Genomic DNA, 25,010 nt, shown 5'->3' on the forward strand with positions numbered 1-25,010 from the left:
GATTTCTAATTAGAATAACTTTTGATTTACCATCTTAAAGTGATAATCAGTGGTCAAACACCCTCTTCTTGAAATGAAAGTATCTTGAAAGACTCCATAGTTTTGGAAAGAAAATTACATCACTTTTAAGGGATAATGTAATATCTGACACTAAGTTTCCATGTTAGTAAAAATAGCTCTTACTGCATTACCTTTCTTTATTCTTGTATTTTACCAGAACCCCCAAAGATACATAGATTACATGGCAGTTATTGATGGTGATTACCAAAATGAGTGGAAGAGGCCACCTATCTGAGCACTGCATTGCATTGAAAATTCCCTGAAGAACTTAAAAATACACTAATGAGAAACTCTAAACTATCTGGGTTTTATTTCTCATGTTGCACAATCCTGGTTTTGATCTGATTTGGTGTCTGCATTCTTTGATTATTGTGAGAGTTGTAGAGCAGCATGTAAAAACACAGCAGCTAAAAGTCTTAGGGGACAATGGTGTGCTTTTAGTGTAATAGATTAAGTAATCTGGTGGGATTTTCCTGCACAGTTGTGAAATTCAGGTGAGACATGGCAAGTCAACACTGCAGCAGTGCCCAAGCTCCCATTTTTCTGCAGCTGGCAGTGCAGGATGACTTCTCTCCTAACATCAGCTGCATGCAGGTCAGGTCATGGCAAAGACCAGTGAGCAGCGGGATCAGAAGTTGAAAACATACACAGGTACAATGGTTTTTAACTGTCTTAGGTCAAACCTTGAAGTTGTTCAAATAAAAAGTCCTTGATTAAGGAACCTGCTGCTTAGTACTCCTTGTAATGTATTAAGCAGGCATCCACTACAGCCTTAATAGTCCTTGGTACATGGATTGCCAAAATAGCATTTTATAATCAAAGGTAGGGCAGGCTAGCCTCATCACGACAATCAGCAAACCAAGCTGATTAGTAAAAGAGATTAATATTTCTAAAAATGCCTAAACAATTAGCCTGGTGAAACTTGTTCTAGTTTGACTGAAGTTGTCATTTTAGTAATAGGTTAGCTAAGGTAGCGCAAATTTGAAAAGGAACACATATGTGGGTTTAAACCTCTCAAAAGTGGATTAGCTTGCACTGGCAAACATTCAGATGCAAGCTAACCAGGATACTTTCTACTGAGCCCACATGAGAGTGTCTGGTTTAATTAAACTGCCTTGTACCAGTTTAATTGCACTGATTCTAAGATAAGCTGGTGGAGCTTCAGTATGTAAAGATGCCCTTCACCTACAATGGGCCAGCTTTGTGTTCAGTGGCTGTCACTGCATCTTGTGTAAACATCCTTATCTTGCCCTGGTAGTGGGGCACCCGTGCAGTCGCAGCAACATGGGGACCAGCACTGGCTACAAAGTCTGCCCAAGAGGTAGGGTAAGAGGCTAGTGTGAGTCTCTCTGGCTATGTCATGTCTGTAAAACCTGCAGTTACTGCCTTGACTGAGTCACAAGGTGCCTTTGGCAAAGCAGTGCAGCAAATCCTTGCAGCATCCTGATGGTGCGGATGGTGCTGCGTAGCCCCCTGGCGTGTTGCTGGAGCAGGCAGGGCTGACAGACTCCCCCAGAGAGATATGCCATCACATTCCACAGTCACATTTGTGACTTGAAGGGTGACAAGCATTCTGTGCTCTGATCATGCAGTGCATGAGCCTGCACAATTCACACTTGCTTCTGTCATGCATCAGGAGCCCACTGTATGGGGAGTGGGTAATGAGAAGAACACCAAACTTCCCCCTGGAAGACAGATGGCATCTGAAGCCCCAGCAAATGGCTCTGCACATGGAAATGAAATAAATCTCTTGTTCCTAAGCAATGTGAATCAAGCTGAGCAGTATGAAAGTTTCATACAAGGAAGCCGATTTCCTTTTTTTTGGGGTTGTGGGGTGTTGTTTTTTTTTTTTTTGGCTATGCTTTTTCCCCAAAGAGTTGAGCAGAGTTTAAGAAGGTCTCTAACATTGTGCCTCCATTTCCTGACACCTCTGCAGGATATAGTCAGTTCCGATCACTGTGAAGGAAAACCAACAGAGATGCAATGAGAGAAAGACTAGAAAGAATTTTAAAGTTATCTGAAACTTAATATTTTCATGTGGATGAATGTTTCATGACATTTTACTGCATTTTTCAACCAGCTCTATGTATAAAGTCTCATAACCGTCTTTCAAAAAATATTCCTAAGTAATAAGTCAAAAGAGAACTAAGAAACAAATACTGACTATAGTTTACTGGAAATAGCCACATACCAGATACATGGCCAGATCTTGCATATAGTAAGTTTTGTGTGTACATAAAAGGAATTTCTGTGTTTTGATTAATTCTCCTAGAATTATTAGGCATCTTGTAAGAAGTCTGGCCTGTCAAAAAAACCTTAAATTATTTAATGAGAAGCACCACCTGAACATGTTGTCAAGGAGTTAATCATGCTGCATTCTACTGTATGTTAAGTACTATGCAATTTAGCTTCATAAATACACTCAGATGGAAACGGCTACATTCCTCCAGTGCATAATTTTCCATTCATATTTTCTAAGGTAAGACATATGTCTCTTCACATAGCTAGCATCATGAGTATATATCATTGTTTTATGTGTATGGGAGGGAACTTTACTAAAGACCTTGGGGCAAGTTCCCACAAAGCTGAAACTGGCACAAGTACACTCGCTAGAAAAGGTGTGTCAGTCAACAGGAGGAAAATATGATTGAAAGAAAAATGTGTTAATGCTTTACACTAATGGTTATGAAATTATCTGCATGAAAGAAGACAAGTACTTTGGCTAATTAGGAATCAGGGGAAGTATAGGTTTTGTGTCAGACTAGACTGAGAATTGAATAAATTACTCTTGCATTTAATTGACATGTCAGGTTAACTAGCTGAAGTGATGCCTAAGGATTTACCTATGGATTCACCTCTTTGATTTCAGGAATCAGTGCATTTTTAATTCTTTTAAGCTTTGAAGTGAATAGCATTGTTCACTGGTATTGCCTTTCATTTTTTTTATTCAGATGTTGTAGCTACAGGAATAGAGTTGAAAAGTGATAGATCTGGAAAACTGCACTGAAACTTGATGGTGGGAGATTTTTTTTCCCCAGACATTTGCAGTGTTAGCATGAAAAATCTTTATGCATGATGGAGTGAAAAATATAATTTAAATCTTTATGGGGAACATAGAAAAACCTGTGATCTCCATAAACAGCCAAATGCAAAACAGGAAGCAAAAGTGGGGCTCTTTGATTAATGTGATTTTAATCTTTTTTTAAAGGACAGAAATTTGTACATGTATGCATATAAGCAAGTGAGATAGCTTTATTTTGGCAAAATAATCTGTTTATAGTGGTTTTCATCAAAGAAAGTGGTTTCCAGAGATGTAAAATATTTAATTTGCAATAGAAAAAGCAAAAACCCCAGAAACAATGAGTAGTATCCTATAACTCCATTTTTTCCCCTTATTCTTTATAAGAAATTACTTTCCTATTCCTTAAGGTGGATTGTGCTAATGGTGATTGCGCTGTTGAACCTGTTGTTAAAACTGTAGATCAGATTCATTTGTTTTAGTTTCCCATTGGTTATTGAGATGAGGTTTAGAACAACATGTTATTTTTTGGCTACCTTAACATCAGCTGTGGCCTAATGAGATTGTGTAAGAGTACCTGCATATGTTTCCATCAGGGAGGTTGAGGATGGCGCTGTATGGGCCTGGCTCTTCTCTCATATTTGTGTGAGATGAATTTGTTGCAGTCAGAAGAGGTGTACAATGTAAAGCTGATGCAAGTGTGGTAAAAACAGGTGAAATACGCTTTGCACTACAGTGTTAAACAGCCATCTGAAGATGTACAAGCTGTTTCCCCCTGGTTCCAAGTCAGCACAGGATTTTGGCAAGGGGTGAAGCTCAGTAACTCAGGGCCTTATTCAAATAAGCATAGCTACTGCTGCCAGCACTGGAGGTGGTTAATGGGATCCCATATTGAGGACTTTGTTGAATAAGATCGCTTTCATCACTAGGAACCTGTTAAATAATGACTAGCTCCCACAAACAAAGTCTTCACAGTTCTGCATATGTGACTGTTGTGAGTTAATTCCTGTACTATTGCTGCTGTATGAACTCCTTCTGAGTATATCTGACCTGTTCGTCTTCTGAGCTGGAACGTAATTGTGCCCCATAGAGCACACGCTTTACATGTCTCCTGTTTAAACAGCATCCTTCATAGCCGACAGCAGGCCAACCTCCTACCATCTGCGGAGTGGCATGTGAAGATGCTTTTCTGCCTATTTTGAGTTTTTCTAGTGTGTTTCACAATATTTTTAATAGTGCTGTTTTTTCACTGTTTGCCCTGCACAGTGAGTGAATTCATTCTGTTGCTCTTTCACTTGAGAAGAGGGAAGGAGGGAAATCTTTTCAAAGTAGGGGATGACATGACTGTGGAGCTGCCAGTTTGTCAGAGAGCCTCCTGAGCAGATGTGATATTTTGAGCTACTTTAAACTTTCTGTCTTTTTTAATTGAGTAGATGCCAAATTGAGAACATGCACTTAATTCCAAATTGCCCTTTATGCGTTCAACATATTCCTTCTACTCTTAGCATGGATGGCTGCATGGATGTGCACAGAGCCCATTCAGTGCTCAACATAAGTTATAATGAGAATAAAACGAAATGGAGATATAAGAATATGAAGTTGAGTAACATCAGCACCTGCATCTCCCAAGTTCAAAATCACATTGATTTATTAGAACAAGTAAGATCTTACTTTTAACTCTGCAACAGATAACAGCAAATTTGCCTCCTCTTGATACCACAGAGCACTGAGTTTTGTGCTCTGCCATAAGACATCAGTGTCTGTGGGATACTTGGTAGAAGTGAATCACAGGGGAAGTATTTTTTTCCTCTTGGGAATAACACTGCCATTTGTTTAAAGCAGATGGCAAAAGGGATTAAATCACATGGCAGAGTGATACTAAAGTGAAAAATATGTCATTATATGTTATCTGCAATTAGTATATTTCAAGTAATGCTTTTCAGCTTTGCAGCACTAGGATTTGTAGTTCTGTTACTAATTTTCTCCTCTCAAAACACTTTTTCTCATTTCTGAACATAACCACAGTAGATGCAGCAGTATTACATAACCTTTTAATTAAGGCAGTTAATGATGTGCTGGTTTTATTTTGTATGCTTAATGTAAGTACCGAATTTCCTGTGTAATGCCTGTCTGATTTTATTCTTTCTAATATCTACTCATTTAGAGCTCATTCATTAGGAGAGAAGTTTAAAATAGTGCACATCTTTAAGGTGATGAATGGAGGGAAGAGATTGTCCATCCCTGTCTTTTGAGGTACCCCTGGTGTTGGTGTAAATCTGCACACCATACTCAGGTTTTCATTGCCTGCAGACTTCTTAAATGACAACAGGACGATGGCCAAATCTTTCTCCTTTTTCCTCATATTTACAGTTCCTGCAACTTCAGTGCACTGGTTTTTGAAGTCAGTGGAATTACTGGCACCAATGAAACTGGAATGGTTTGGCCCGTATCTCTTACATGCAGATCTGTTCTTTACTTAGGTGAGGTTGTTCCAATAGATATGGGTTTTAGGGAAGTGGAAGGAGAGAAAGGATCATGATTCGAAGCAGAAGACCCTGGACAGGGGGTCTTTTGCCAGACAACTGGTTTGTAGTGAAGCAGCTCCAGCTCAGGGTTGTGCAGAGCTGTGACTTTGGCAGCAAGTCCGCAGGGAAAGAGGTGATCTCTCAGGAAAAGCAGTCACAAAACAAAGAGTCTTGCTAATTGTTGTTTGATGTCAGGAAGATTCCTTGGGAGGTCCGTGCTTTCCTCAGGTAATGTGATCTGTGGGTGGAGACCTGGTTGCGTGCCCTGCTTTAGTACATTAAAATTGTTTTGTATACGTTTTATAATGGAGTTAGAGCCTGAAATAGATGCACAAGTATGAATAAATAATGCATCCTAATGGCTGGGAGAAGCTGTTTATGAATGATCACATTTTGCAAGATACTGAGTATGCAAACACACCCTGTAAAATCATGTAGCTGAATCACCAAGTGTATCTGGCTTATTTTGAAAAGTACAATCTCATTTTAATTATTTAGTATAATACTTTACATATTCCAGGAAATGGCCTGTAGCATGTTTTGTAAAAGTAATGAAGTCTTAGTAATATGAAACCTCCTCAGCAGCATCTGCTGTTAAATATTTATTGAGAAACTGGGGAGGATTGTCTGTCTTTTACTGGCATTCATCACAGGAGCACCCAATTGCCTTCCACATAAATTATATTGGCCATAGCCAAACTACTAGAGGAGATTTTGTGAAGTATCTTGTTCTGCCTCCCCAGATGCTATAGAAAACTTTCCTTTGGGTGTAAATTTTTGGTGGGGCAGTAGAGGGGAGGAGTGTTGGTGCTGGTTTGGAAGTTGGTTTTAGTTTAATCGAATAGCAAGACTTCCAACAGTCACTTGCCAAGATTCCTTAAGCATCTCTTGGAAGTTTGATCTAGAGCTGGAATGTAAATGATACAAAAGTAAATGCGATTTGGCTGTATTCGTTTAGGGTCTGCCATAGAAAAATAAAAGAAATCCATGTGCCTTTAAAAGTAATTGAATATATTCCATGTTAAAGAATACATGACAGACAGGGAAAGTAGTATATTTGGCAAGGATGAAAAGAGATTTTTTTTTTTTCTTCTTTTAATTGAGATTGAGAATTGCATGATAGTTGTTGCTGACAGCAGGAACTGCAGAGAAGCTGTCTCCTATACAGAAGAACTTGCCATTACAGCACAGCGGCAATGGGAAGCGGATGATGGTCTAAGAAAGGCTTCTGCATTAAACACAGACAGTTTTGAACTGAAGGTGAAAATGAATGCAGGACGGTGTTTTAAAACATAGCATCACTTTTTTTCTGCTGTGGGGAAGCAGCCTGCTCTCTGGAGTGGTGGGATGGGACTGGTGCAGAGCTGGAGTGCATGAAGCGAGGGAGTGGGAAGGCAGCGGAGGGAGTCGGACCAAAGCAGAGCCACGGTTTACAGAGGTGCAGCTGCGGGACTAGAGATGAAGACAACTGGTAGTAGAGGCAAGGTAGAAGGAGGTGGTGATGAATTTGGGCTTAAGGGTAAGGTCAGCGTTGCCCATAGTGGAGAGAAGTGGGAGCAGAAGCAAGGAAAGTGGATCCAAGTACATTCTGTGCACTCAAGGAAAGCACTTGGCTGAAGGGATGGAGGCACATGCTTATTTCATAATTGTCCTTTTTTCTGGCTTTGATGTACAGTTTTCCCCTTAGCTTTTATGCACACTGTTTTCACAGCAGTTATATATTCACAGAACAATTAGCAAACAATTAAAAAGGGCATCTATTTCAAAATATTCGATCACACCCTGAAATTTCTTATGGTTACAATGCAAAACTTGGGGAATGTGCAACTTTTCAGTTTTTGCTGGTTTTTTCAATGACTGCAAGAAGAAAACATCAGTGCACATGCTTTGTGCCAACCTGAAAAAAAGTGGAGAAAAATGGCTGTGCTAATACTCAAACTGCAGTCAAAATTTAGCAACTATTTCCCTGTGTTTTGAGCTCAGGGGAGAACAAGTATCTCTGTGACTATCAGATAAGAAGCTTCTCTCAGATGCTCACTTTTATAGTACTGCCCATATTTTTTCCTGCATTAATCAACAAGCAGCAGCTTCTATTAAAGGGTAAGATTAGCATGTAATTGATTTGAAACAGGTCCTTTGCCTTATTTTTTGCTTCTGCAGCAGTTCTATATATTGGCTTAGTATTCCTCTGCCACTTACTTTGAGTTTTGATGTCATCAGCTTTTATGAGTAAGAAGTGATGGATCTGGCCTGGCTTTAGGAAACTACCATACAAACCCAAGGTGCTTAGGAGGACACTTGAGAGTGTTTTATAAATGATCTCCCCCTTTTGGCTTTTGTTACAGAGTTGTGCCCTTCTGCTACTCAAGAAAATGTTTGCCAAAGTCCAGAGCACTCTCCTTTGTGTTGCACCTGAAAGACTGGCCAAAAGCTGGGGACTAAACCAATTGTTTGCCAAGGTCTTTGATTTAATGTTTATTTCAAAGCAAAATTGTAGTTAAAAAAACCCAGCCAACCAAAACCATCCCTAAAATATGAAGCGAAGTTAATCAGCACAATAATGTCTGTCTGTGGTAACAGAGAGCTCAAAAGAATAGTTTTGATGTGTAAATGTCCCCTTTTGTTTCAAAGGGAGTGAGTTCATGTGCCAGAGACATTGTTTTTTCAAGGTTAACGCTAACTGTTTCTCTCTTCAGGAGGGAGGGAGAGGAAGCTTCACTGCAGTGTTTTACACGCGGGGTGCAAATTGGGATGGTGGGCAAGGGAGTTGTGGGGATATACTGGCTGGCGGCAGAAAGAGGGGCTGGTTTCATCGTCTGCCGAGTCTTTGGAAATGCTGCTTGGGTCTGTAACTTTATGGGATTTCTGTTTCTCCAGCAAGCGTTCAAGCAGGAGCGTTAGCCACTGACCGCAGTTTGTTTTGACTTCAGCCCGCTGGCCAAATGCCTTCTGCAGATTATGGGCCGGGGGGAGACAGTTGCAGCCGCTTCAGATAGACCCATATTAGACACCTGAACGAAGAGGCTGCAGGATTTTCCCCGAGCTTTCCCGCTGTGATGGTCAGCGGACAGGCGAGTCACCCCTGGCCCTGGAGAGGTGCCCTGCATGGCACGGCGGGCACGCTGCTGCGTGCTGGGTGGAGCAGCAGCCCCACGCCGGCAGCTGGTCATGTTCCTTGTGATCCTTTGTAGGAAGGGTGTTCCTGGGGTTTTATGGTTATTTTCTCTTGATCATTTGAGTGCAGCTGTGTTTAATGAGCTGGAAAAGAAGTAGGTCAATAAAACATGTGTTCGTTGTTAGCAGAATACCTGTTGGACCATGTGTGTGTCTGTAATTGACCATCTAAAGCTTCAAAGCTTAGCACAAAGACAATTTAATAGGGAATTCATACCTAAATAAATTAATATTAAGCAGAAGCAGGCAGCTGGCAGGCAGTATGCCCTGCCAAGGTGAGACTGTGGGTATTTAATGCACAGACAAGTTATGATTTCAAGTCAGACCTATTTTTAAGTCTCTCTTATTGATATGTATTAAAAACCAGCATGCCAAAAATAGTTTAAAATCCATGTGCTTTAAAGCCAACACAACTGATAACATAGCTGTGTAAGTAGGTTAAAATTTTAAATTATTTCAACCTAGAGGCATGCTATGAACTTGATGTTAAAGTGGTATCACTGGCAATGTCTGAGCTTGAGATATTTTAAAAATCTTTCCTTTGATAACACCAGCGTTAGAAATAGTATGATTACTGGGCTTTAATAAAAGAAGAGATGGCTGCATCATCACATGACTCCAAAACCTGGAGCTTTAAGACGGGTATCAGATAAATTAGTTGGAACCATTATGGAGCTTTGTGATAAAGCAGTTCTAGTGGAATAAACATAAATTTTGTCTTAGCCAAGAATTTGGTCCAAATTCTCTAGACCAATCTTCTCTAAAAAATTACGAGGCAAAGCCTGAAAACTGAATTGCACTGTTTTACCTAAGCCAACAACTAAACAAAGAACAGAGGCATGCAGATTAATGACATTTCCAGTAATTTTACCATGATAAAAAAATCCAAAGTACAGATGTGAAGAAGAGTTATGTTTCAGACCTTATTCATCATAGACTTTGAATTATTTCTGTCCTCTGTCTTGTAACAAAAAAAGCACCAAAACCTGATGAGACTAATTAACATAGGATCTGTTATGATCTAATTGTTCATCTGCTTTTTGTGAAAAGACTTCTTATTCATGAAGGTGCTTGTTTGCCTAAGAAATGCAGCTGCTGCTTTTTCACAGGGTTGGGCTGGTTAAAAGTAAATGGCAGCATTAAAATTCTCAGATTGATTTCCTGCCTTATTCAGTCAGCTGGGAAATGGATTAGGCTATTTCCTTGGTAGCTTCAGGGTCAAAATATTTTTCCCAGTGTTTTGAGACCTGGTACCACATTCAGTTCCTGCTGTGAAATCAGATTTACTGAGGGGCGAAGGCCTGTTTTTTTCCGTGGTATTTGGGACCTCGGCTCCCAGTCAAACTGCTCAGAATTGTCCTCAGATCCTCAAAGCTTATAGATGCCTTTTCTGTACAAAGTGGTCTGAACCTGCACAGCAGCAGCAGTATCCTGGCTGTTCCAGGGACCCAGTGGGTCCGGTGCTGCTGTGTGGCGTTCCCTTTCTCCCACCAACCACCAGCTCCATAAACAACTGAACCACTGGTATGGAAAAATCCATCTCAAATTGGGTAAGTCTTAGTAGGCACTAAAAAAATCAATCATGACCAGGAGGAAAGGGAGAGGGGCCTGGAGTTCCCTGGGGAATTGTCTGTCCGTAATGAATCTGCATGGAAACCACTGGGAGCATCATTAGAGACAAAGAGGTGCTGTGGAATTTGCTGGTGGGGACTTTCTGTGGAGCTCATGGGAGTTAGGCTGCCGTTTACTGTTGAAGTGTAATGGCAAATGAGAGCCTGTTGCCCTTGAATTCCTTTGAATATCCCAGACCCAATAGACTTAGCACTGTTTTTTAGGTGTCTGCTTGTGCTTTGCATTATGCATGAGTGCCAGCGGGGGGATTAAATACAGCAGCTCTGCCATTTCAAATAGCTTTGGCCTGAAGTTGATGTGTCGGCTGTCAGTCCAGATGAACTTGGTATAAAAACTGGTACCAGTTATTATAAATAAATGGTAAAACCAAAACCTAACTCTGCATGTTATTTTCAGAGGAGTAATTGTTTTGAGAATCTTTAACATATTTGTTGCTAAAAGTGGCATAAATTTCTCTTCGTTTAATGAAATTTCATTTTGTAAAGAGGGCCAACATGTGACACAGATCTCTGAAAGTCACAGCAAATGAATTCAGTGTTTACATGCAGTTTCTACAAAATCCATGTGGTGAGTTCTCCCCAAACTCCCCCCCGCCCCCTGCCTTTTCCGAGGGGGAACAGCTGGGAAGGAAAAAAACCCCAAGTATCTAACCCGGCCTGCTGTCAGAGCTGACCCAGCTTTAAGGAGGAGTTTGAATCAGAGGCCTCCTAAGATCCCTTCCAATTTGAATTATCCTGTGATGCTGTGAAATTAGAGTTAGAGCTGAAGGAGGAAAACTAAGGACTTTCTATTAAAACCGCAGGGACTTAAGAGGGCTTTTTTGCCTGGAGTGTTTCCTACTGCCTTGATAATGTCTTCCTATCCTTCCCATAATCGTCACCATGGGCACTGCAGGCTTACCTGAAGAGCTCTGATCCTCTGGGGGGAGAGGAGGGGTGAAGGAGAAAATCTGTGGCATTTATTTGATGTGGAAGTGCTTACATCCTATGACAACAGATGGAAGGTGAGAATCAGTGTGACTAATGAGTTGTTTACTTGGCTATTGTATTCTGCCCCCCCGCCCCAGGAGCATGGGCTCTGTGTGTTTTGGTATGTATTGATCTCAGATTCCTGCAAATGCCATTGCTTTGTGCTTCACCTTCCGAGCAGTTTATGCAGTGCCACTAATCCTGTCTCTTAGTGCTACAGGAAGGGTAGGGTATGGTAGTTAGGATGCAGAATGCCACTTTTTTTCATTTCCTGTACAACATTAGCATGTTTTTAGCCAGGAGCTGTCATTTCTCCTAGTTTGGACCCAGACCCCATTTGGAGAACGGAGGTGTCCTTAAAAACTCCTGTGAAAGCTGGCCCCACGCACTGCAGGCCTGCAGTCTGCTGTTATTGTTGTATATAGGTTGCCTAGAAAAGTATTTTTATTTTGGGGGAGTGTCTCTCTGGAGTTTCCTGATATCTATCCTCATAGTACCAGAGCTAAACTCACAGAGAACGGGGCGGGGGGGGGGAATTGGATTTGTTTTTAATGTGGGATTTGGCAGTATGGGTCTGTGTGCATGAGACAATTTGTGATTTTTTCCAGAATTTGTTAGAAACAGCCTCTAACCCCTTTTGAGAAAATTGGTGGGGGAGACAACAGGGAATGCCTGAGTTTTCTTTATTTAATGAAATGGTCTCAGCTTAGATAAAAAGGAGGAGGAGCTGGGCTTAAGTGGTATTTTGTGCTGTGGTGTGGCACTGCTGGGCTGAACAGGCTACACGGCCCCAAAACGTTGAAGTGCTGTCACAGATCACCAAATACTTGGTCTCCAGCCTCAAGCCAATCCCTCTTTGCTGTGGAGTTTGACCAGCCCAACATTGAAAAAGTGGATTTTTCTGGTCAGCTGTGCAGTTCTTATCTAGGGTATACATGGTGCAGCTGCGGATCTGGCTCTTTAGAAGAGAGTTACCTGGAGTGTTGTAGGAGAAATAAATTTTGCATAACTGAGAAGCAGGTAGAGGGTGTTTCAGTTTGCACATAAACTCCAGGGGCCAGGGTGCGATGACATGCCAACAGCCCTTGGCCGCTGCAGAAGTTGGAGGGAGTGGGGAGCTGGGAGTCTCACAGAATACCTCATAGAAGGGTCTGAGCTACAGCTCAGCTTTGTTAAAGCTTTGGAAATACGGGAATATTTTGTGCACTTACATAAATATGAAGGAAAAATTGTGTTCCTTAGGTGTAAATGAGCAAGAGGAAGGCTGTGGCCAGGTACAGTCACTTTGCCTGTCCTTTCTGTACAAGGGGTGCAGGAGCAAGACAGCGGGCAGAGCCCAGCCCAGGCAGGAGGGGTGCAGGCAGAGGCAGTGGGAGCAGTTTTGCTGGGTACTAGTCTGGTGGGTGCGCTGTTGAGCTGAACACAGCCTGCCCGAGCATCACTCGACAGGTTGGAAGGGAGGAGAGGAAAGGGTAAGTAAATGCTGAATTTAAAGAAAGGGAATAATACAAAACTCATTTTGTGGCTGATGTTGGCAGGTGAGTTCCAATCGCAACGAAGGAGGCTCATAAAAGGCCGATGGTCCTTATTTACCTGGCTCGTGGTCCATACTGAGTTCTGTCAGTCATAGTGCAGCAGAGAACGGGGCTGGGGAGGTTCCCATGGGTGCCTCACCTGCCTGGGGAGCATGGGAGAACTTCCCAGCCATCGCTTTCGGTAGCAGCCCCCTTCACCAGCCTTCCTCTGCCTTGCTGTCTGCATGGATAATTCCTTTTTTTTTTTTTTTTTTTTTTTGAGCTTCCTCAGCTCTCAGAGTTCTTTAGTAGACTGCAGCTGATGCTTTCAAGGCTTGTTGCGGAGGTTTCTTCCCTGTTCTGGGAGAGCATTTAAAGAGGGGGATTTCTCCCACCATTCTTCTGCGTGGGGCCAAGGGCAGCCGGTTTCCCCGTGCTGCTCAGGGGGCTCAGGAGAGGCTTCTTGGTAGCTATCAGTGCTCTGCATAGCAAGAACTGGTACTGGCTGGCGGATTGGTCCCCTTTCCCCACTTTCCCTTCACCTGAGGCTGTTATTACCAATTCTGGCAGTTCTTCCACCCTCCCCAAGCAGCCACTTTCAGGATGCATCATGCTGCTGCCTGCGATACCTGCTGGTCTCCTGGCTTGGCTGCTTCCAGCATGGCACCTGGTAGGGAGAGATCAGGCACCCTCCCCACCAGCAGGCTGAGTATGTCAGCCCAGGGACACATTCTGCTTTTATTAGGCAGAGCCTGTGTTGAGTGCCACCTGAAGCACAGCCAAAACCAGCCCCTTCCCTCCTCAGTTGGATTAAGCACAACCTTTCCAGCCTGAGAAGCCACTCATCACCCCAGCAGCAGCTGGGCTCTCACCTCCTGGGTGTTCTTCTGCTGTTCAGGTTCTCTGGATGCAACAGAATTTGGGGGGAAAAAATAAAAAAAAAAAGAATAAAAAAAGCAGCTAAACTAGTGGTAAATCATTTGTTTAGATAGTGACAGAATCTGATTTGTTTTTCCAGAACGCTGACAGTTTCCACTGCTCAGCTCTGCTGCTTAGAGTTGTAACAGTTAATGAGAAATGGTTTGGAAACAGCTACTGTTTTAATTGGTGAAGCAATTACTGTTTAGTTTTGATGGTGGCAAATAACTGCATGTAAGGTGTTTCTCTTTTCTGGTTTTTTTCAAATTTGTAATTAGGCTTCTCCAATTATGTACTTCATAAACTTTGGAAACAGATCTTTCAAATAAGTGCTTACTGCCTGATATTCTTATGCACATAACTTTGTTAAGGTGAATAGACTCACAGGACTTAAAAGGAATATTAATGTGGGTAGAATTACCCCAAAATATAAGTGTTTAGAGGTTCAGGACCTTTCACTGGTAGGGCTCTTTTATTAAATAAATAAAACTGAAGTATCCAATTTACATAAAGAAAAGCAGACGTAGGATATTTCTGGTTTCTTCTGTTGCTGCAAATTGTAATCTTTTTCTAATATGGGTATCAAAAAGAAGTAAATGCAAAAGCGGTCTTTAATGAAGCAGGGCTGTTTGAGTAAGTTAGGAAGTCAAATCCTGCTGTGTTACGTATTGCAAAGAACTTGCTGCAATCAAGACTTACTCTGGATTTTCACCAAGACCAAAACTTGATGCTTTAATTCCAGGGTAAAACAGTAAAAGGAAGGGAATGTGGGATTAATTTTCTTAACATCCTGTGTCATCCCATTATGACCAAGCACCACTTGTGTATACATACCTTGCCCCTGCCACTGACCCTGCAGTCTCAGCAGCAGGTATAACATGTATGTGGCTTATGCTGGGAGCCAAAGCCCAAAAGCCTGTTTGCTCCCCCCAGCTGTATGAATATCAAAGAGGAGAAGATGCTGAAGGCAGAGGCAGCGATTTGGTGTGTTCCCATGTGCCCATCGCATAATCATCTCCCACCGCCCCACACACCCCGTGGTGGGGAGCAGCCGGGGAGCCTACGCTTTGCAGGGTGCCAGCAAGCTTGGTTTGCCTTAAACCCCTGCCTCAGCGAACAAGGCTGGCGAAAGCCACATGTGCCAGGGGAATGGCAAATGTGGGCAGGTGTCATTTTAAATTGCCGCCAGTTAGAGCGACATGGTGTGTAAAAAAACAAATATCTCCTTTATAATAGATTTTCGTTGCACATTTGTGTGAGAAGGGGTAGGGACCAGAGCAGGCATGAAATGTCTTTTTAGCTCTCTGTATGAATGAACAAGGCTCAAAGGACCCCAGTGCTGGGTTTGCTTACTTCTGGGGCTACCCATGCTGTGGGAGGGGTGCCAAGCTCCCCTTCTTCCTGCAGAGTCCTTTTTGCAGAGGGTAACCCTCCTGATGTAAGAGCAGAGATCGTTCTGGGCAAGATTACAGTGAGAAGTATTGCAGCTTGTCCATTGCAGACTTTTCTCTTCCCTAGGTACAAGGATACACGCTCCCTTGTTATGCGGTTTGTTTTTATGGTAAAAAGTGCTTTGCAGAAATACAGCTGTAGAAAAGCCAACTACTAAGGTGTAGTTCCTGAGGGTCTGAAGTGGTACAGAAAGCTGATGAGGGAGAAGACCCAACCGAGGTTATTTTTAAGTAGTGCATAGATCATTCCAAAAGCCTTCAGAGCTCAATGCTGGAAAACAAGTACATGATTCTCTGCATTTGCAGGAGAAAACTGGAAAGATAACAAATGAAGATCCTTAATAATTTCTTAGTGTTTGGGTGCAAGTATTATCTCCATGTCACGCCTAAAGGATTGAGACAAGAATAGAGTAGGTAGTTTGTGCAAATAAACACAGATGAACTTGGCAGAAAAAGCTGAATGGTTATGCATCTGTTACAGACTGCAAGTGCCAGTCAATTAGACTTCTAACTGGGTTTACTCAGTTAATTCTTTTTCATCCGTAAAAGGAAGGCTTGCAAATAAAATTCTGTGTAATGGTGGAAACTGTATTAATTTTACAATTGTATTATTACTAATAAAGGTACTAATTATGTGCTGTATGTTTCTCTCCAGCCCAACTCTGACAGCATTTATGCCTTTCCGTTATTGTATGTCTGGTTAATGAAGTATGGGTATAAATTTCTTTTGTTAAAATAGTGACAGTGATCATCCCTTGGATGACAGTGGACAGACTTGAACAGATTTCAGTAAAATTGGGTAAGGTATCTCTCACTAGGCTGTAGTATCATTTGTAATACAGCAGTGTGTTCCTTTCTAGACAGATGCAGCAAACTAGAAAATGGTGCTAATGAAAAGTCAGAATTTGCTCTTTACGATGGCACGGGCATAGCAGAAGATGCATTGTCACATGCACTTCTCTTGTGCATTACAGATCTGAATGCATCGCAGACCCAGGGTCCCCAAACAAGCATTCCAAACGAGGGATCCATCCAGCCACCACAGGTAGATGCACTGCTGCTGAACCACCAGCCTGAGAGCCTCCAAGATGTGGGAAGTGGAGGCAGAGTAGAAGAGAAGATTGTTTACCTCTGATGGCTCATTGTGTAATCTCAGCAGCACTTTGGAAATACAATTGTGTTTGCTTTTCTAAATGTCCATAGTTGCTCTCTGTATGACCAAATGGCTTTAAGGATAGTATTTAATATTCAGTGCAAGATTTTCCCCATGATAAATATAACACTTAAGTTATTTTGAAGCCTTTGTTTTATAATCTTTAATTTATGACATGATTTCAAATGCTTTGCAAGAAGCAATGGGTAGCAGGGGACACATAACATTTTGGAATTGTAAATATGCCACCAAGAGCTGTGAAAGCTAGTGTTGATTTTCTCTTGAGTTGTCTTTCTAAAAGGGCAAGCTAAGAGAGATGCACCTGCTATTTAAGATTTGAGAGTATGGATCAGTAATCTTCTAACAGTTGTGAGAAAAGAGCAATGTGAGAATGATGGCTATAGTCTTCACTGAAATGTGCTATGTAACCTTATCTGTTGGGTCGTTTTCCTTATCCCCTGGCTCAGGAACTGCTCAGAAGAGGATGTTTTTTATGGTCTCAACAAAATTGCATAATTGTAAGTGTTTGTTCATGTCCCAAAGCTTATCATAATTTTGGTACTACTGCCAGTTTCTGTGCAGAGGTGCTGTAAATCAGTTTGTTATTGTATTATAACTGTACCTCATTTCAGTAAGTGCCCTTACACATTAAAATTTACCAGATGAAACCACCTCACTGGTCAAAAGAAAAGAAAGGGGAAAAATAGTAGGCTTTAAGTTAATTGAACCCTTCCGAAACTTTGCTGCTTTCCTGTGTAGGAGCCAGCTAGCTTCCTGCTTTCAGGTTCACGGCATCATCTGTGCATTAGGTAGTAGGAAACCAGAACCTGTTTCATGCCTTCTTGTCTTTCAGAAATATTTGTACACTTCTGTCAAATTGAATAAAAGTTCTGTGCATTTCTGCAAAACTGTAACTTTGATTCATTGTCAGGTCCTCCAAAGAAGTTTGAAAACAGGAGGGGGAAAAAAAAAAAAAAAAAATCTCCTTTCCTGGTTTGCATTGTGCCCTGCTGTGGGTGTGCCTGCCTTGGTCCAGCGCAGCCAAAGCTGTGCTCCAGGCACCTGAGCTGGCAAAACCAAGGATGTGCCTATTCGAGCAGGCACGGGCAGCCCTCTGGACTGGCCAGATGCTGCTTAGCATGGCCAACAGGATCACCAGCGGTGCAGCAGGAATGCAGCTGTACAGCTCCTGGATAGGAGCTGCCTCACATCTGCCCAGCTCATGGGGCAGAGAAGTGCAGGATTGCCCGTGCCCGTTTGCCTGTGTACACCCCAAGCATCACGTGGTCTCCATTTTACCCTAAGCTTGCATTGTGCAAAATCTCTTGCGGGGGGTGGAGTTTTAGATAGTAGATGTTTGTCAGCAAGGGTTTCCTGATGTGGAGGATTCTCCTCCAGGGACTGGTGTGCTAATGGGAATATTCAAAAGCAGAGCTTTCTGAGTTGCATCTTACTGGGCTACCAGACTAGATGTTCATTTGGTATCTTGGGCTAACAACTGAGCAACTGACCTTCTCAATGAGCAGGACCTGATTCCCAGCTGATATTAACTGGTGTGCCAATATTATCAGGGAAAGATTGGGCCTGCAGATATATTTTCCGGTTTCTATTTCCAGTCTTCAAGACTCCTGCTCACCTGACACCACCTTAATATGTCTCATTATAAGAGAGAAAACGTTTTTAGAATTTCTGGAAATGTTTTACCTTCTTTATTTTTCACAGTTAGACTAAAATTAAAATGGAAATCCAACCTCTCTTAAAGGTCCTACAGTAAGGATGGTCTACAGCCTCTCTATTTTACCAGTCAGCAATGGATTCAGGGTTGCCATCTGGGCAGCTTTTTGGCAAATATCTGAATAGCCAGACCAGTTTCTTGGGATGCAGTATGTCCCAGGGTATATGCATTGCCCAGGGACCAGCAGGAAATCGGGAAAAACTGAGTAGCTTTCTCCACAATTACTCTCTCTGCATTTTATTATGCCTTTGCTGAAACATCTGGTACTGGTTACTGTCAAATCCAAGCTGCTGGATGGATAGCTGTTGCCCCAGCCTGGTGTGGGAATTCCTGTGTAAGCGTCTTGCCACTGGGAGAGGAAGAGAGGATGCTGCTTCTCTCATCAGTTTTAATTGATGGTCTGGGAGTCGAAAAGTGGCTGGCTGGGACTTCAGCTGTTGTGCAAATTCCTTGAGTCCCCTAACATCAGGCAGCATCTTATTTTGCTCACCTGTGTTTACAGTAAAACTTCTGGCACTTGAGGAACGCAAAGGCAGGAAACAGGTGGCCTCTACATTTAGGTATTTTAATTGTAGAAAATATTTAAACTATAGGCCAGTATGGTCTCGGCAGGTGCTCTTTATAACAAGATGTATTATGCACCCCTGAACTCTGTCCATTATTTAGGCATTTCTTAATACTTAGCAGAATTTAAATGCAGCCCCAATGAGACTCAGCCATTTTAGCAGGTTGCATTTTCAGTCATTGTTAGGCATATATTAATGATTTGTCTTGGTTTTTAATTAGAAAAAAATATTCAGAAGTTCTCTGTTTCACCTTTATTACATTGTTTTGAAGTGGGCTTATTCACAAGGCCTGTTGTTTTTATTTTTAACTCATCCCATATATTGTGTTTTCTTTTTGCCATGCTTTTCAAGGCATCTTGCCTCTGAAAGCTCAAAATCGAATTTAGTCATTCATTTCAATGTTTAAATTAAAGGAGAAGTTGCTGTACCACAATTCCTCTCTGCACCAGGCTAGGCTTTCTCTTTGTTTTTTCTTTTTTTAACTTTCTTCCCTCATTTAACAAAGGAGGGGGTTTTTTTACTGTAGTACCTAGACTTTGTCCAGCATTTTCTCCTTAACGTTGTTGTATGCTAGTGAAGCTGTCATATCTAATGACTTTGACAGATTTTTAAGGGAAACTTGCAAAAAGCTTTTTTCAGCAAATATGTAAAAATGGTAAAGAAGGAATTAATGAAGGGCTCAAGCTTACAGTGGGCTGGATCCAGAATCTTGGATTTATGCATTCAGTCGTTTACAGAATGAGGCCAGAATAAAGCAAATGCTTCACTTGGCTGCTGTTTTGAGTATTAGGGTAAACAACACAGCTACATTTTGAAGAGATTTTTCACAAAGCTCGTCCGTGTAACTTTCAAATGACTAAATTAAATACAGATTAGGCTCTCAGCAAAACTCCCCAAAGATTGTTTACTAAAGTGATCAAAAAAAAAAAAATCTGTTAATGTTTGCCTTGTAAGGGACATGAATCATTTTACTTAGAGTGCCCTGTGGGCTGCATTAATTTATATGCCACCCATTTAGGTTAAAAAAGCGAGTAAGATTTTTCACTGCTTCTTAGTCAAGTAGGTGAAAATTCTGTGATAATATACCATAGTGCTGGTAAAATCATAATCATGGTGGTGTTCATTCAGAGAAAAGCAAAGAGGCTGTGCTGCGGTAAGTAACGTATAGAACTTGCTCTGACTGAATTTTGAAAGCAGACTTGCAGATGAGGCAGTTTTCCTTATGCATTTGATGACAAATGGGGAAATAGCGTGACCGCTCAGATACCTTCTAATGATTATTCTGTTTGAAAAGAATTGCAACCCCAAATCCTTCCCATCCAAAGCCTTCACTGTGCCCAGTTTGTATTAGAGAGGCTCCCTTTGGCAGAATGGTGTGAAACCAGAGTGTTTCATTTCTTCAATATAAAGGAAAAACCTCAAAGGATAACCTTGCTGGCATTAATCTAAAGTGTTCTCATTAATACAACCCTTTGCTCTGCAAAACTGCCTCAGACAATAAACTACTCGGCTTCTTGTAGCAGAGCACCAAAGACTAAGAGGACTGTGGAGGAAGTGTTTTGTGGGCCATGGTGTTGGAATGGTCCAGGTACATCATCTGGGAATGTCAATTTTTTTCACTGCCATGTAGAGCAGTGTTGGCAGCAGCTCTGTCCAAGTCAGTTGTTGGCTCCCAAATTCCCAGAGAGCTATGTTTCCTATCCTGAGGATCAGCTATGCAGAAGTTTCTTCCTCTTCTCCTCGCTCGCTCAGGCTCAGGCTCAGGCTCAAGATAAGGATGTTCCCACCCCTTACATGGGAGGGCTCTGCCATAGGAGGGTCTGCAGCACATGCTGAATGCTGAGGTTGGGTCTTGAAATATCCTGGGTGGAGACAAGGAAGAGAGAAAAAAGCATGAAAAAGGCACTCTGGTTATAGAGAAGGCAGGAAGAGTGTCCCCTAACATAGGATGTTTTCTAGGTTCCTTCATGGAACAAGCTTTTTTATTCTGAGAAAAAAAATCAGTAATTATTACACTAGTTATTGTTTGTTAGACTGGTAATCTGAGAACTGGTTAGATGCCATATTTTTTAAATCCAGTACCAGGTGGAGCGAGGATCAGATATTTATGAAAGTGACAGTAAAGCATGCAAGTTGAAACAAAGAATTTCTCCTATGGAGGCTGCTTAACAGACCCAAGGGAACTTTCTTATCAGCTTTCTTTAAAACTGCCAAACCATGCCTACAGGAGCTGTGTAGAGGTGTGACCATTTCACTAACCCAGGTTAACACTGCTAACAGCAAAGCCCTGCACAGATGAACAATCCCATGAACAGAAGACGGCTTGTCAAGACCAGCATGAGTCCCCTGCCCTCCTATGCAAGTGAACAAATGGGACGCCTGCATTCCCTGTGTTCAGCTCAAGCTGTAGACCTACTTCTGCTCCTCTTGAGTAGTGCAAGAAACATGAGAAATTGGTGTCACTCCTGGTTAAAGTAATGCCTCACTTGAAATTAAAATTTTCCTCTTTTCCTACATGCACATAGTTGTCCTAGCACTGCTGAATAAATGCTCCAACAAGCCATTGTAGGTCAATTATAAACTCATCAAATCAAGACCAATCCAGATACAAAGGCAGCCAAGAGGACAAAAATAGCTTGAAGAGCGCTGACTGAGCATCTCCTGCTTTCAGTCAGCAGAGAGTAACCATTCTCATTCTCTCAGGCCCCTCTCCAGCTTTTGATGCTATTGACTACGTGCTAATAATGTCTTGTATGTGTAAGGACCAAGGTTTCAGAGTGATGTACTCAAATTGTCAGTGAGAAGGAAAGCATCAGAAGGGATGAAATTGCCTCTCTGGTGATGTTGCTTTCCTTTGCAGAGTCCCATGTGACCACATGTGGTCTGATTTTAAACCTGTGTGCAGCCACCAGGTGAACTGACAAGGTGGCATGGACTTCATAAAATTATCTCCAAGTGCCTGATACTTGATTAATATCAAAACAGCTTGTATCTCAGTGAAGGCTGGACACTGTCGATGCTGCAGGCAAAGGAAGGACTTTGAGGATCCAAAGCTAAGGTGTGGCCTCCTTTGAAGCACACATCAAATCAGTCATTCACTTTGAGATCTGGCAATGCCTCTAGATGCCCTATGGACAGAAAAAGCTGGCATATAGCTGTATCTGTGGGTAAGATTCCCTTCCTTCTTCCAGATAGTTTGAAGACTCTGTCGCACCATGGAAATGATGTTCTGGCCTCAGCGGATCTTCATATGGTATCTAGACTACAGCCATGCAAATTGTCTGGCCAGTAAGTCATGAGACTGTAGGAAATCCTGTTGCTGCTGTTGAACACTATGGAACATGTCTTAAGCATATCAGACTACCTTCCAGTTGCTGCCCAGGCTTTCTATAGGAAGATTTATCAAGATAATTTTCTTTAGTTTTAAGTCCTCAGTAAACGTCTAAAGCTCCAGACTAGAGGGCATGGTTGATATTTCTCTATGTCTGGCACAGCAGAATTTTTTACCATCAGGTGAAACTTGGGGGTACAGGTGGCAAAGCTTGCTTGTGGCTGATCCACGGAGAGGGATTGAACTCCCTGAGAAACTTCAAGTGCTTGCTAATGTTGCAGGTGAGCTACAAGGTGTGTTCCTCCAGATGGCCCTTAACAGGAACAGTGGGTGCAGAGGGAAGGGTTCCAGCTCTGGGGCTGGTACATGGCTGTCAGCTGGATGGTGCTGGCAGCTTGGTAATCCAGAAAACCTAGCTGTGGGAGGACCAAGCCATTCAGTGCTGCTGAAGCTCCTGCCACAGGTCGTGCTGGGAGCCGGCTGTGTGTTCAACCTTGCTTTGCCACACAGTGGAGTGCTGGGGCCCCAGGAGAGCCCATGCACCAGTCAGGTCACCCCTCTGCCTGGCTTTGATCCCTCCAGTACCTATCTTGAAGTTGAATGGTTGTGTGCAGGTTGTGAGAGGTGGCTTACAGCCCTGGGAAACCATTCTTGGCATGTGAAATGAATGGTGAGTGCTGAAGGGTATTTCACAATATGAAGTAATTATTGACAAAGGGTAGGGCGCATCTGCTGTTTTACTGGAAATCTTGGTTTGCACAGCAGAAAGGGTTCCATTTCTAATTCTGACTCCAGCTGTTCTCGTTTGATTTACAGCATAATTCTTCAAAGAGATCAGGATAACAACCTTCAAGGGCAATATATCAGCATTGCATGAGACCGCCAAAAAAGGGGAAGCAGTTTAATTTATTTGTAAGGGGCTAGTCACTTTTGCTTGTCCCGCAGGCAGGACTGTGTTGGAGTCTCATGAACTAAAAACCCCATGAGATGGCTGGGGCTCCAACATGTTTCTTGACTATTCTGAACATGACTAACAGAGCATGGTTTACAGACATCAAACTCAAAATATTCTTCCTTGTGGGAAATTGGCAGCTCAGGACATCTGGGCAATGGAAATTCCCCAGAATGCAGTCCTTCCATCTATAATTTCAATTAAATGTAACTCAATTAATGCTCACCACTTAATTTCCTGATTACCTTCTGATAAGCAGAAACATTTCCCTAAATGTTGCTCAGATATTTCCAACCTATTATTTCTACAACTTCTGTCAGTGATGCTGGGGTAATTACAGAGATGGGCCTGAACAAAAAAGAGATCTGAAGGCTGTCAGATATTTGGAACACACAAACCTGAATCCAAGCTTGAAAGACTCAGACAAAATGCTCCACACAATGTTTTTCAAATTCAGATTATGAACTGTCAGACAAAGTGATAGAGACTCAAAAATAAGTGATTGGGGAAATAAACAGCATAAGGAATAGTGGAAACTGCTTCTTCTGTAGAGTGTTCAGGGAGTTACTGATGAAAAAAATCCATATAGGCATTCTACAAAATTACATTATTATAACAATAATTTGTTATTATTTGATTGGGGGTTTTGTTAACTGGGCTTTAGTATATAATTAAATTACTGGGTAGCTCTAGTGCTGAAAGTGAAGCTGAATATGATGGACTGGGTTTAATATGGTGCAGGAATTCACTAGCCAGTTCGGAGGAAGGATTATCTCCATCCATGGAAAGGTTTTTCATGGACCGAGGAGCCACAACGGGCAGAGCAGCTGTGTAAGATTTCATTGTCTGGTCCCGTTGGAGCTGCTAAACTCTCCTGGGGGTGCCAGGTCTTGCCTCTAGGTCCATCACTATGCTGTGATCACCCCCCCAGCAGAAAACCAGGATGCTCTGGGCCCTTTCCAGTAGGCATCTGGCCAGGGTTCTTCTCCCCAAGGGTGGAGGTGTGAGCATGCGGCCCACAAGTCTGGTCCATGGTGGTGAGGATGGTTTCTCCATGCTTCCAGTGTCTCCTCTATGCTAAAACAGGGATTTCTTCTGTATTGCAGAGTAGCTGTGTACTACCATATCAGACAAGCAGTTTCTCATATATTTGGTGCTCTCTGTTATGTTGCCATTTCAGCTACTCTTAAAAGACATTTGACAAGAATATGAAGTAGTGCCTTCTGAAATGCAACATCTCTGTGAAAATTAAAAATTAATTTAAATTTTTACAAAGCAACAAGGTTCAAGTATGGTTATAATAACTAACAACATGTGTGTTGTTTAATCTTCAAAGCAAATTTTACCTTTAGAGGTCCATAATTTACTCAATAAATATTGTTCCTCTTACTTCAAAAAGAAGCAATAATTAGATTATCCCCGGACTCAGATTAACATTTAATTTGTACATGCCTTCAGAGCAACATAGTTGTCTGCATACAATAGCAAAATAATTCTTTTCAACTCTGTGCGTATGCTGTCAGTGTTTAAAGTTGTAACTTAATGTCCAGAGGAAAGATATGGCAGTGTATGAGATGCAAACACTCAGAGGCTTTCCAAGCCAACATGCCCTCCATCCACTTGTCACTGGTGCACAGTCATGGCCTGAAGCCGCCTGTTCCTGCCTCCTCCGCACCTGCTGCTATACCCAAATCCTTTCTTGAGTCACTTGTCACTTTTTTTTTTTTTTTTTACACAGGGATAATTTGTGGGTTTACAGGATGATAACTGGCGGGTGTGATTCTGGCCCCATGCAGCACCCTGCTCCAGCCCCACCAAGGGAGCCTGGCCTGGAGGTACGGGGCTCCTCTGCCGGCCCCTTCCCACAGCCGTCCCTGGGGAAGGGGCTTGCTGGGCACGGGCACGTGTGAGGTGGAAAACAACAGGGACAGCTCATGCTTCCCTCTTTGAAGCTGGCCTAAGAGGTTTTATCCAAACAGCCTCCCAGTGCCATGCTGCTTATGGGAGAGGCT

General features: G+C 42.3%; 1 protein-coding gene across 10 annotated transcripts in view; it reads left to right on the forward strand.

The window, feature by feature from the left end:
* The window catches only part of ARHGEF28 (Rho guanine nucleotide exchange factor 28), a 128,426-nt gene extending 111,104 nt beyond the window's left edge, over positions 1 to 17,322 (forward strand). For 9 of the 10 annotated variants that reach the window (XM_030004557.1, XM_030004555.2, XM_030004552.1 and 6 more), the window contains one exon: positions 16,236 to 17,322. In XM_030004557.1, the coding sequence (XP_029860417.1) occupies positions 16,236 to 16,396 (161 nt within the window). In that variant the 3' untranslated portion in view covers positions 16,397 to 17,322. The remainder of the gene's footprint in view (positions 1 to 16,235) is intronic. The other variant, XM_030004558.1, reaches the window with a different exon arrangement.
* Positions 17,323 to 25,010: the final 7,688 nt, after the last annotated feature.

Source organism: Aquila chrysaetos, chromosome Z (assembly GCF_900496995.4).
Source record: "Aquila chrysaetos chrysaetos chromosome Z, bAquChr1.4, whole genome shotgun sequence".
Classification (NCBI taxonomy): Eukaryota; Metazoa; Chordata; class Aves; order Accipitriformes; family Accipitridae; genus Aquila; species Aquila chrysaetos.